The sequence below is a fragment of the Chaetodon trifascialis genome, chromosome 16 (assembly GCF_039877785.1).
Source record: "Chaetodon trifascialis isolate fChaTrf1 chromosome 16, fChaTrf1.hap1, whole genome shotgun sequence".
Lineage (NCBI taxonomy): Eukaryota > Metazoa > Chordata > Actinopteri > Chaetodontiformes > Chaetodontidae > Chaetodon > Chaetodon trifascialis.
In genome coordinates, this window is record NC_092071.1 from 10,263,110 (window position 1) to 10,276,565 (window position 13,456).

At 40.0% G+C, this 13,456-nt stretch overlaps 1 protein-coding gene across 1 annotated transcript; it reads right to left on the minus strand.

The window, feature by feature from the left end:
* Positions 1-232: 232 nt before the first annotated feature.
* On the minus strand, positions 233-10,702 carry aldh3a2b (aldehyde dehydrogenase 3 family, member A2b). The gene is made up of 11 exons (XM_070983805.1): positions 10,519-10,702; positions 8,769-8,931; positions 8,255-8,486; positions 4,989-5,074; positions 4,377-4,585; positions 4,093-4,210; positions 3,504-3,645; positions 3,174-3,340; positions 2,502-2,601; positions 1,412-1,650; positions 233-1,126 (listed from the first exon to the last, which is right to left on the minus strand). Exons 2-11 carry the CDS (start codon positions 8,928-8,930, stop codon positions 1,112-1,114), a joined length of 1,470 nt encoding a protein of 489 aa, XP_070839906.1. The 5' UTR covers position 8,931; positions 10,519-10,702; the 3' UTR covers positions 233-1,111.
* Positions 10,703-13,456: the final 2,754 nt, after the last annotated feature.

The window sequence follows — 13,456 nt, forward strand, 5'->3', positions numbered from 1 at the left end:
AAAGGTGCAGTCTGGGAAGTCTTCTATCAGTACATGATGTCTTATGTACTCAGAGCCAAAATTAAGAGGATTAGTCTCACTGTAAACTGTGGAAGTGGGAATTTATTTTTAACCAAGACTACAGGAGAAGCCACGATTAGCAGAAAGTTAGAAAACCAACTCCAACATAATACAGAACCTACCACTTTTGAATAATCCATATGGAAATAAATGAACCAAATCACAAAGCAATCCATGTAGAAATATATTTATTTGAATATTAATCCAGTATAGAAATACTTGTAGATTTATTCAACAATTAATTACAAATTACAGCACATGTAGCAACTGCTATCAGTTAAAAAAAATTACCAAACAAATTAAAAGGTTGCTTCAATTTGTTGTAGGCATTCTGTGTTTGAAGAAAAATGAAATATCCAAAATACAACAAACAAAAATATCCTTGACATCAGGCTGCAGTTGGAAACAGACTGATTTGTCTTCATCTCTGCTGTCAAACCTACACTGGACAGAACTGATCAAGTACTTATCAAACTGGACGTCAAGTTAACGGCTTCCCAGCCACTGAAATGGAATGGACGCAGGTAACTCCTGCGCAATAAAAACGATCTCATTAAGACAGGTAGTTTAGTTTTACGAACTGCATTTATTCTTCAGTGAACACGGTTTGTTCGCAAATGCTACAAATCGTGTTCATGTCACAGCCAAGTTAAAAAAAAAACAAAAAAAACCTGCCATCTTACTGTCATTCTTATGGTAGCTTTACACTTTCTGTTTCTTCATTCACAAAACAAGTGTATTTAACATATATCGATGTTGTCTAAGTGTGCAAACCTGGTCTAACGGCTTAAAATGGAACGGAGTATTGCTGAATATAAATGTAAGAGCTGTAGCTTGGAATAAATAATCATCTATAGCATGTTTCATGACATTTATGACACAGTTACTGAAATGCAAAAATGATTTAGGTAACTCACTGAACTGTATTAAAGCAGTTCCGATGCTGATTTGATTTATTGAGAAACTTGTGTATGAAACGGTGTTTTCTTCTTTCCGGTCCTGACGGCGAAGGAAACTACACACTTGTGGCGTGGGGAGCAGCAAGATGTCTTCAAAAGACAAGATTCTGAAAAAAAAAGTCATGTTAGAGGCAAATTTTCTTTAATGGCTCTTTTCCTCTGCATTCACACTGCTTGAAAAATGACTCCAGCACTGTCTCACAGGTAAACTGGCACGTTTCTGCCCCCTGGTGGTGATGAAGAGCAGCGTATTGAGGGGTCTTGTTTCTATGTTCAGATAGGTGTGGTCAACGGTTTTTCTTCCAACTTTGCTTCCCCTGATACAAAATGCAAACATGTCTTAGTCTGTTTGACGCTTTGCAGTGATGTTTCTCTCTTCCTCTGCAACTCACCTGCAGCACAACAGCAGCCATCACAGCCAGGACGCTTACAAGCGCCATCCGTCCAATCCGGCCCATGTCTTTGGACTTCAGGATGAAGAAGCGTGCCCAGCCCAGTTTGTTGAGTGTGAGCGGCGGGTACCGCATGCTGTTAACCCCCTCCATGTTCAGCTTTTTGATGAGACAAGCACGCATGTGGCTCAGCTGGTCAAAGCTGAACTTGCCATGGTAGTGACCCATCCCACTGTGTCCTGTACGGGAACACAGAGGGAGGTGGTTTGACCGTGTGAACACTTGTTGGCCTCTAAGTTTGATGGCTGAAGACGATGTCATTCAGGCAATAAAAAAAACTGAAAGCAGGGACTGTTCTGCAAAATCCTGATGTATAAAGGTCCTGCTTCATGAGCTATCAACGCTAAAAATAGGCAAGGAGTTAAAAAAGAGACTGAAAAGAAGCAGTAGTTACTTGTATTACAGAGACCACTGCAGTTTATTCGACCATCAACACCGACAAGGCAGAGATTATGAAACATGATGGTAACTGATCATATTTCCAGCAAGTATTTGATTTTCATACCAAACTGAAGTGAATGAAAACCAGTGGATGCCTGAAAGGTGTGAAATCAGTCTGAAAAGTTTGGTATTCTTTAATAAATGTCTTATTAGTGATGCACTGTATACACTGTTTGCCCTCATTTTTAAACATATATTTAACCGAGCATGTGTTTGCTCCAATGGGACATTTAAATGTTTCATTGCTGTGATAATGTAACACTAGAGGGCGCCCTAATGCCCATCTGAACGGCTTCCGCACCCCCTCACTTTGTCAAATGAGACGGGCATGTACACTCATTTACAAAAGCCGTAGATAACTAATGAAATGCTTGTGCAACCTGCTCAGTCATGGTGATGTCACTGTGACCTCTACCCCACTTTATGCAGTCTATCAGAAGTGCTTTGGTCATCGAACCTCTGCAAACGCTGTTGTGTCGACTTTGGACAGTCTGCTTGCCACTGAGTGTAGCACTGACTGAGTGAACGAGTGAGTGAATAAGCGGAAGTAGCAGCATTTCTGTAAAGAGTTATCCCTGTGTGTACTCACCCACTCCTCCAAAAGGCAGAGAGCTGACAGAATAGTGCACAAGACAGTCGTTGGCCAGCAGGGCTCCACTGGAGGTCTCCTCCTTGACTCTCTGTATCACCTTTACAGAGAAGAGGCAAGATTCATGTGTGAGTCTGAACCTACATGTAGACACGTGACTGCATGTGTGACCCCTTTTACATATGAGATTAAAATGCGATCTGTGTCCAGACACAAGTGTGAGGTGTAAACACGTCGCCATCAGACTGTGATCGGATCTACCTGTCCTCATCTGGAGTTAGTCTGGTTCGTGTTGTGTTCAGGTGCGAACACAATCCGTACAACATGTTGGTATCCATTCACAACATGCAGGTGTTTGTTTTAAGGTCACATAAAATATGGATTCTGTTCCATGAATTTGTTGCTGACACAGAGCCTGTAAAGTTTCAGATAACAACCCACTAAACTCTGTGACTGTTAAAGGGAGTCTGGGATTGATTTGCTGCCAGCTCCTGCACAGGTTTAGCTCTGGAGGACAGAGATCACATCTCAGTGAGGACAACCTTAAAAATATCAGGTGTGAAGGCAAAGCCAAGATTGGATCGTTTATTGTCTGGATATGGTATCCAGATCGAGGCCTTGCTTTCATAACAGCTGTAAAAAAGGGTGTGTGTCATGCCTGCTGTTAGATACCTTGTTATCGTGTGTGAAGACATACAGGGCCAGAGGTTTCTCATTCTTATTGATATACTTGATCGCTTCATCCAGGCCGCTGACCGTCATGATGGGAAGCAGAGGCCCGAATATCTCGTCCTGCATCACCTTTCCCTCTGGCTTCACGTCCCGCAGAATTGTGGGGGCTGAACACAACACAGAGACATTTTTATCCCTTGCTTTGTTTTTAATGTAATTGCCCGAATAGAACCCATAAAAACAGCTGACTAAATGGTTTTGAGACACCTGACTCACATACTCAGGCAGATAAGTCCTGATTAATTCATGTGAAGGTGTCAGAAGTGTTACCTATGTAGCACGCTGACTCGTCATTTTCTCCCCCCGCAGCGATGGTGCTGCCCTCCACCATGGCCATTATCCTCTTGAAGTGGCGCTGGTTGATGATGCGTCCGTAGTCAGGGCAGGTCTTTGGGTTGTCTGTGTAGAAGTCCTGCCAGAGCAAACAGTCTCATAACTACACAAACATCCTTGTTAAGCTGGTTATGACTCAGTCTCAATTTAAATCTGATGCCTCTGTAGGACCTAAATAAGCAAAGGAGACCATCAGCCAGAGGGTTGCTTATTTCAATAGAGGTAGTCATAAAAGCTGTTCCTGGGTCAGATTCCCCATAATATCAGACAAAATGATTCACTGTGAGAGCTGCAGGATTTGAAAAGATTCAATATCAAAAATTAACTAAATAATTGGCCACCTAAATCAATGATTGAGTCAGTTAGTTTTCCTGTTACCTTATAGGTTACTGCTATCAGTGTTTTTGGGGCCTTTGATAGTGAAACTTTGGGACAGAATTGCCTGTTTTTTAAGTTTATGGAATGGAATGAATGGAATAAATGGATCACTGCTTTTACTTAGTGTGTGCTTTCACGTCTTTGGTACCTTAATGGCCTTCTTGACCTCTGCGATGACCTGGTTCTGGATGCTGGGCTCACAGAGGACGTAGTCTGGGGAGATGCAGATCTGACCACAGTTACTGTACTTTCCCCAGGCAATACGCCTATACAGTGGAAGAGTTAACAGGAGAGTCTCAGGAAGGAGCAGCTACAGTACAAGACAGTCTGGATGAAAAACATGTTATTTCAATGAAAATACTATATAAGGACATTAGAGAAAACTAACTGAGAAACTGAAGTGAGAAAAAGCCGAACGGTCATGGTTCTGACCTGCAGGCTGTGCTTAGGTCACAGTTCTTGTCAATGTAGCAGGGACTCTTGCCGCCCAACTCCAGGGTGACGGGTGTCAGGTGTTTGGCAGCAGCCTCCATGATCACCTTGCCCACCATGGTGCTGCCGGTGTAGAAGATGTGGTCGAACCTGTGGCGCAGCAGCTCCTGAGTCTCTGGCACGCCTCCATTCACTACAGGGTAAAGCTCCTGACACACAGGGCAGAAACACACGGTCAGTTATCACAAAGCAGCATGCAGTGCATGTGCTAGAGTAAACAATGTTTTCCTGTGTCAGTAAACATGGAATCAGAATGTGGACTGTAAACACGAGCCAAAATCTGTGTTTCTGTCCACAGAGGAAATAATCCTGTTTGAGAAAATGTAAAGCTGGCTAATTATGTTAATCTTTGTGGAACAGAGCCTGCCAGTATTATCCTCATTTGGTGAGAGACGAGGATTAATGTTTTTCTACCGTACTACATTTCTACTGGCATATTAATATGTAAATCCTGTGAAAACAGCTAATTAACTTGCAAAAACACAGTATTGAGCAGAACAGAAACAGTGTCTTCAGAGCACATTATGTGGATGTTATGACACTTGTCCTCACTTTGTCGATGTAAAGGGGCAGCAGGTCCTCCATGACCTTTGCAGTGTGAACAGAGACCTCAGAGGGCTTGATCACAGCAGCATTACCTGGACGGGTAAAAAGATAGATATTACAAAATAGAAAGCGCCATGATATACTGTGCAGAGTTAACAAATATGTTGCATAGCTTTCATTTTGCTGCTTTTATGACATTTGGTTTGCTTTACCAAGTGAATCAGCACAAATTTAATATGAAATGTGTTTATGCTTCTGACAGTCGTGTGGTCTCATCAATACACCATTTATAACATTTCTAACGTCTGTAGTTCTAACTATTTAATGGACATCTTAGTCTTTTATGAGCTACTTTAGTAATGTTGCAAATGACATAGAACCAAACATTAGAGGAGGATTAACCCAAATGTCTACAAATCCTGGATAAGTCTAATATTTGCCTTGCTTACAGTCAAATGTATTGCATCATGTAGCTGTTCTTCTGGTGTAAAATTAGACAGTCATACTGTTTCCCAGGTCAACTGTTTATTTGTTGTTGGAAGGTGATGCATAATAACACAATACCCAGAGACATTTTATGGACTTGAAACAAAAGTTACAAGTGCTAATAATTTTGTCAGGTGATGGTGTTGACAGTTACCTTTAAACTAGATTTGATTTTTTTCACCAGGTAAAAAAAACAAAGACCTCTGACCTGTAAGGCTGATATTATTCACAGTGTATGATCTGATAGCACTAAGGACGAAGTCCATGCTGTGCAAACACTGCTCTGCATGGGCTGCACTTGCAGAGGACTCAGTTTATTGAAGTCCTCCACCCATCAGAGTTTGAGTCTAAACAGGCTTTAACCTAATGAAATACAAATGAGCTGTGTCCTTGCAGCAGCTTCAGCAGCACTAATACCTAAAACTATCACTGGGAACAAGTACCAAACAAAAGATTCAAGCAAATAAAGAATCAGACAAAAGACTGTTAAAAACACTGCAGTGTCAGGTGAAACAGTCACAAGCAAACGCTGTGCTGAGGTTTGCATCACAAAGTGATCATTGCCCGGCCATAACACTTGATTTAGAGCCTCTACACAAGCGCACGGTGGCCATTTAAAGTTCACCTTTGAGAAATAAATGCATTATTCATGAGTTATCTAAGAGTCATTCACTCAGAGTTTGCCCTTTGAGCATTCACTGATAGGAGCAATGCACAGGGTTCACGCATGATCACCTGCATGCAACAATTACACACAGATATTTTTTATTCTGAATCTACCGCTAATCTTTTAACTCTCTCATGGCTGCTGTATAGAGTTCACAACGTGGCCTTTGTCCTACTAATCACAAGCTGGAAGAGAGTAAAGAATGTTGCTTAATGCCTCATGAAAAGAGGAAATGGATCACAAGTAACAGGCTTGTCAACCCCCATCCCTCTGCTTGCTCGGCAATATCACACAAATTAACCTCCCAACCAAATATAGGAACCCGTTGCTCATATCTCTAACTATCGCCAAGAAAACAGTTCTGTTAAACTGGAAATCAAAACAATCATTACACATCAACTACTGGACCAACCTTCTTACAGAATTCATCTCAGTAGAGAAAATGACAGCTTCTAACAAAGGCAATATGTCGACCTTTAATGACACCTGGAACCCATTTCTTATTTGATACCATATCACACCAGAACAGCCCACGCACATCTCCACAAGCCCACTCCTCCATAAGCCCATAAAACACGCTCTTTGTTCATTTTATTTATTTATTTAGTCGTATTTACTTCCCCCGTATATCGTTATTACTGTTATTATATTATAACTACTAGTATTATCACAACTATGATTATGATTGGGATAATTATCACTATTGTTATTAATGTTATTATTACTTTTCATTATTATCCTTTTGTTGTTATATCATCATCATAACTATTGAAACTTACTTCATGTTATTGTAACGGTAATCGTGATGATGACATTATAATAACGTCATCATCACGATTGACGGGAGCTCCGTGCCTGGCTCTCTGGGGATGTAGGACCTCCGGTGGGGACAGGTGGCGGACGGGGTGGTTTGACCCTACCTCTCTCCCTCTCTCAAAACATAAATAAAGAAAATAACAATAATAAATATAAAAATAAATAAATAACGCCAGTTCTTAGTAGGCAGACTCCCTCCCAAGGGTCTGGGAGTTGCCCTGACCAGGAAGAGACACAGGAGGCTAGATCTGCAACGGGCCAGCAGCCACCTCAGGGTCTGGGTGCGGCCCAAGGCATGATCGGCCATAGACTAAAATGAAAATAAAATCAAATTGGGGGGGCGGGCTCTTTCCGCTGGCGTATCACCCTGCTCCCGCTGAGCCATACTACTCGGGGCCCGGTGGGGGGGCCTCATGCTTGCTTCCCTGATGCCCTGGTCTGGCCTCGCCCCTCATTGCAATTATATATTAGCAATTATTATTCTCGAGATTGTCATCATGACGATATATCGGCTTATACTAGATTATGGTATATATCATATAATAATGGATTACTATGTTATGTTATATTATATCATATGATGCTATACTATATTGCTATATTGTGCTATATCACGTCATAATGTGTTGTATCAGCTTGGATTATATTACATTATCTTATAATATTATGCCGCATTATATTAAGCTAAAGTACATTACATTATATTACATTAAGATATGCCATATTATATTGCATTCATGTATGTATGTTTAAGTATGTATATATATACTTTTTTTTCTCTTCCTCTTTTCTTTTTTTTATTAATTAATTAATTAATTAATTTATTTATTCTTTATACTTTATTTATTCATCTATTTTCATTATATTAGCTATACAATATTGGATGCAATAATACCATACCCTCTGTCTTTTCATGAAGTACATGCACATGCACACACACACACACACACACACACGCACACACACACACACACACACACACACACACACACACACCTATATACACACCAATGCAACTCTATGTTGTTGTCTGTTGCGGTTTGTATTGTATGTCCATCGTCTGTACTTTATGTTCATTTGGTGCAATTTATTTGTCCCCTTGTCTGTTGTCACTAAATTTCACCAATTAAAAAAAATAAATAAATAAAAAAATAAAATAAATAAATAACAGGCTTGTCAAAATTCGTCACAGGGGGAGAGACGAGGACATCAGATACAAATGTGAATGCTGACGTTGTTACATCACACGCATGCTGTTCTTTCGCCCACCACAACCCCGCATGCACACAGCACGCTACCATACCAGCAGCGATGGCTCCGAGGAGCGGCTGGAGGGTGAGAGCCCAGGGGTAATTCCAGGCCCCGATGATAAGCACCACTCCCAGTGGTTCCGGCTGGATGTAGACGGTGTCCATCATAGTCATCACGTTCTTCTCCACGGGCCGAGGGGCCGCCCACTCCTTCAGCTTGCTGGTGATCAGGTCGATTTCGTGCTCCACACCCAGAGTCTCAAAAATCTGGGTGGTCACCTCGCTCTGGAGGATAAAGACAATGACACTGGACTTGCTGATGTTGTTTCGTTTTTAACTGTATGTTTTCATAATAAAGCCTATTTACAAACCCAAGAAAAAGACCTTTAACACAAACTCTTGTACGTTGCATCAGAAAAGACTAGGAACTAATGGCTAATTTGTGGCTAAGAAGTGGTCTGAAGCAACAGACTCAGAAATGATTAGTGATTACTTCCCTGGGATTCGTTTTATCGTCTTGTTGGAGAGCAGGTACAGATTATTTCAGAGGAGCCACTTGCCACTCACCCTATGGAGGTCTTTCCTCATGGCATCTGAAATCTCTTTCTGTCTCTCAGTGATGAACCGCTGGATGTTCCTCAGCTGCAATATCCGGTAATCTAAAGATTTGGACCTGCCTGTTTCAAAGGCTTTCCTGGCTCGAGCCACTGCCTGCTCCTCCCGGGACATCCTGGGGAAAAAAAAGAAAATCAAATAGGCTGATCACAGATCACATACAGAAGGTGCGTGGTACTTTGTATGTCTGCTTTACTGCTTCTTAGAGGGAAAATTGAAGTATTTCACTTTTTACTGTACCACAATAATTACACAACTAAAGCACCTCACTGTTTAAAATTTTGCACTGAAAAAATTAAGTGTTACAGATTTAAGTACTAATAGTATGTAGTTAAAATTAGCTTAGTTAGTTACAAAAAGAAAATGATGCTTACATAATTATATAATCAGTTTAAGGGTGACAAGTAATGATTATTTTCATTAATCTATCAATTAATCTATAATTATTGCTTGATTGCTAATTGGAAATAGAAATTTCATGTTTCGACAGTGTAAACAGGCCATCCATTTTAATTTTGATGCATCAAGCATGTTTTACATGGTACTTTTGCATTCAACTTGAGTAAAATTCAGGACTTTCAAGTGTTTTTCAGTGGTGGAATGTAACTAAGTACATTTACTCATGTACTGTTACTTAAGCAAAAATTTGAGGTGCTTTGTCTGAGTCTTTACACTTGTACTCCACAGCGATTGAGAAGGAAATATAATATAAGATTAATCTGACTGTGTGGTTCGCTATTTTCTGAAGTTTTGCAAAGCAAGCGATCAATCGATTAATTGAGAAAATAATCAGCACATTCATCCATGATGAAAATAACCATTAGTTATTACATTAGCAGTTAAAAATGAGCTCCACCTCAACCAACTACATCAGTAAAGTCCTTGTTTTAGATTAATGCATGAGTAATAATACCCTAAGAATATAATATATAACAATATAACAATTGCATTCAGTATTTGTACTTTTAATACTTGAAATAATACATTTCCTGATTATATTTACATACTTCAACTCAGGTAACATTGCAAGTGCAGGATTTTAACTTGCAATGTTTTTTTTTTTATTTCAGTACTACTTTTACCTGAGTAAAAGGTCTGAATACTCTGAATGCATTGTGGTAGTGAGAGTTTTAGTAAATGGTTGATGTTGATGATAGTTGATGATCTGAGTATTTTTCCAGTCCAGTACTGCAAAGGGAGACATATGGCGTCTTTATTGATCGACCATGATGCAGTTTAAATGATCCTCACATCAAATCGCAGCCAGTTATGTGCGCTACTTTGTTTATAGAAAACGGAGAATTGGTTCTATTGAAGGGGTAATTAGACACCTCCCTGGGAATTTTATCTACTAGGTGAAAGTTGAAGGAGCAGTAAACAGACGCTGTACAGTGAAATAAACTAACGTTATGACATCCGGGTGCTTCAACGTTTGGCAGCTAACGGAAACTTAACGTTACAACTTGAAACTGAGCCTTAACTCTACACAGTTGACATTTAATATCTCTCAAATTTGTAACAATGGCGGATTTATATTCTTGATCACATATTTCTCTTTACAGATAAATGTTAAGTGTTCGTCCCTTCGTTTCCCGACACTCCCCCCCCCGCTCCGTTGGTCGCTGCCTGTCAGCCGTTAGATGCGTGGTCCTACATGTCAGAGAGACTAAACACTGCGCGATAGACTCTGTTTTAATCCTACCTGGATTATTTCAGTTGCAGTTGATTTCTTGGGGTCCTCTCGGTCTTGGTGGTGGGTCAGCCCGCCGTAGAGCAGATGAGTGATGACCGCTGCTGCAGAGCACAGCTCTTTACCCCTGCCCGCTAGGTCACACCTCCGCAGGGGCCGGACCAAGCTGCTAGCTGTTAGCCGTTGCTAGCTGCAAGAATGTCTACTGTTGGGCTAATGCATGTGTCCACACTGAAATATCTAATATTTACTTTATGAATTGCTTGTAAATTTACTACAGACATTCATGGTCCCCAAAAGATGAACACTTCCTCTATATTTACTTTCCCCTGATATTTTTGGTTTTTAGCTTGTTAAATATCTTGACAGCTATGAAATTTGATTTGGATATCAAACCTCCCAGAGGATGAAAATGAATGTCTTCAGTGATCCCCTGAACATCAGTTCAAAATGCAAATTTGTTAAGTATTTAGATTTATTTCCAAAAACCTGCGGGACTAATGACAATCCCATCAGTTAATTAGCAAATGTTAGCATGCTAGCGGCATTTACCTGGTAAACATCATACTTTAGCACTGTCATTGTGAGCATGTTAGCCTGTTGATATTAACCATTAGCTAAAAGAACCTGCTTAGCTTCACTAGCTAGCATGGCTGCTGAGTCATGGTTCAGTGTCAAAGGTTGCTTAATGTGAGCTCAGCTGTGACCTGAAGTGGCTCCAAAGGGGTCATCCTGGGTTTTCCTGGTTAGAATGTGACCCCAAAGGCTCCTAAATCACACCCATAATAAACCACACTGTATTTCTCATAAAAAATAAATAAATTAATTAATTAAATAAATAGGAATAGGAAAAATGTCTCAGCCATGTGTTTCAGTTGTGTGGATACATACTGATTTTAAGTACTATTGTTGGTGCTACATAATGCCGCTATAATTAAACGTTTTTGGACTCAAACACTGTTACAAATAACAAATGAAAAACATATATATATATATAATCCTATTGCAGAACAGGAGGCCTGTTCTAGACATTTTTAAATATGTAAAAGTATATCTAAATAATTAGATCACAAAACATCAGCACTTTTAATGATAATATAATCAATAATCACATAATATACAGTATTTATTCCAGTCTGTTATGGATGTATCCTTCTTTCATCAAATGCCAGCAGTCACACTTTAACTTTAAATCTCAGCCCCATGTGATACCTGGAACTGAAAAAATATTCTAGGCTATTTCAGCTGTGACACATCCATCACACCTGGGTCAAGTCTCTCAGGAGCAATGCTAATATCTGAAATAAAATCTGAGTCATGGTTCATTGATTTATTTTTCATGTTATCTTTATAGGGGCATGAATCAACCTGCATTTTAACCTATGACTTCACCTTGATACAAAAACACACAGCTCAAAAGGAAAACAGAAATGTAACACCAGACACAAACTATGCAAATCTCATTCTCAGGAAAGAGTGAGTTTGTTTATTTTGTATGATGAACTCATTTGACTGAACAATAAATTCTCTTCATGGACTTTTTGCTCTGCACTCCTGCTTTCTGTACTTTCATCCAAATTCAAGCTAAAGTCACGCCGAGAATATTCCAGTTTCTTGTCCTCCACATTCCTTCAGAGCCATAATATCTATTTATTTTGTAACTATAGCTGCACTAAATCCTGTCTCTTTCTTTGCCTTCTTCCCCTACAGAGCCTGACGTCCTTTCATCCACAGCCAAGCTTGAATCGCACTTAGCTTCTATTTTTCAGATCCAGAAAGACTTTTAATGGACATGGCTGAGGAGTAACTCCCTCACCTCAGCCAGGCAGCACATGGATTAGGCCCAAAAATCTCTCAGGTTGACAGGAAATGTGGCTGGAGTTTCCACATCAAACAGCGGCATGAGGAATGGTGTTTGTGTATTGTGAAGGAAGGAGCGAGGATGTAGGTGAGGGAGAGGAGGGCACAGCGTCATTCACACCTGAGTGTCAATCCTGATTTCTTAGAGAGTAGTGTGGACATGGAAGACCAGCATTTCTCTGTGTGCACACCTGAGTTTGTGAGGTATAAACTGAAGCATTCAGACGCAGAGAGAAGGACAGTTTGTGTATTGTGAGTTTTTTTTTTTATGGAGAAGTCAGGAGTACAGTTTGGGCTGCAGAGACTCAGAACAAGAAATGTGTGAGGAGAAAAGAAGGAATGTCTAAAAGAGGTCATTGTGTCTGTTTGTGATTTGACCTCTGACATTTTAATAAATCACAGGGGGAATCATTGCACTTTTCTCCTCCACTACATTTATTTGACAGCTTTAGTTACGAGTCACTTCATGCTTTCATTTCAATAAACATTCAAATGATCCCATTTCTCACCAAGAATTTGAGAAAAGTCCAACAAATGAAAACAGATTGTGTGTTTCAGAACTTTTTTTCCACTCCTCTCCAACTGATCATCTCATGACCCGTCAGAATTATTTGATTTCCTCACATATAAAACTGGAAATAAAGTGTTTTGAGCTAGCTCTACCTCTAGCGGCTAAACGGTTACATGCTGCTTCCAAAGTGAGGCTTAACGCATAATGGAGTATTTCTGCATGGCTGTATTGGCACTTTTCCTTAAGTAAAGGATCTGAATACTTCATCCACCACTGACTGAGTGACAAACTATAGGACAAACCAACATAAAATCTTTTAAAGTGGTAGATCAACACTCCACCATAGATCGATAGATACATGCTGTGTAATGCTGCCCCCTAGTGGCCACTTTCGTCTCACTCTCCTTGTGTCTCCAGAGAAACAAATTGAGGACTGCATTATACTTGCCTTTCGACCAGTGGTGGAGGAATATTCCTACAGTAAAACTACTAATACCACAGCGTTAAAATACAGTAAGTAGTAAAAAAAATTCTTATGTAGAAAATTTCATATAAGTAAATGAAAAAGTAATATAGGAA

Coding starts and splice junctions, on each gene's coding strand:
- aldh3a2b (XM_070983805.1), bottom strand. CDS start 8,930: ATGTCCCGGGAGGAGCAGGCAGTGGCTCGAGCCAGGAAAGCCTTTGAA. Junction 4,586..4,988: donor TGCCCCTTTACATCGACAAA/GTGAGGACAAGT, acceptor CCTGTGTGTCAG/GAGCTTTACCCTGTAGTGAA. Junction 4,211..4,376: donor GACCTAAGCACAGCCTGCAG/GTCAGAACCATG, acceptor TCCACTGTATAG/GCGTATTGCCTGGGGAAAGT.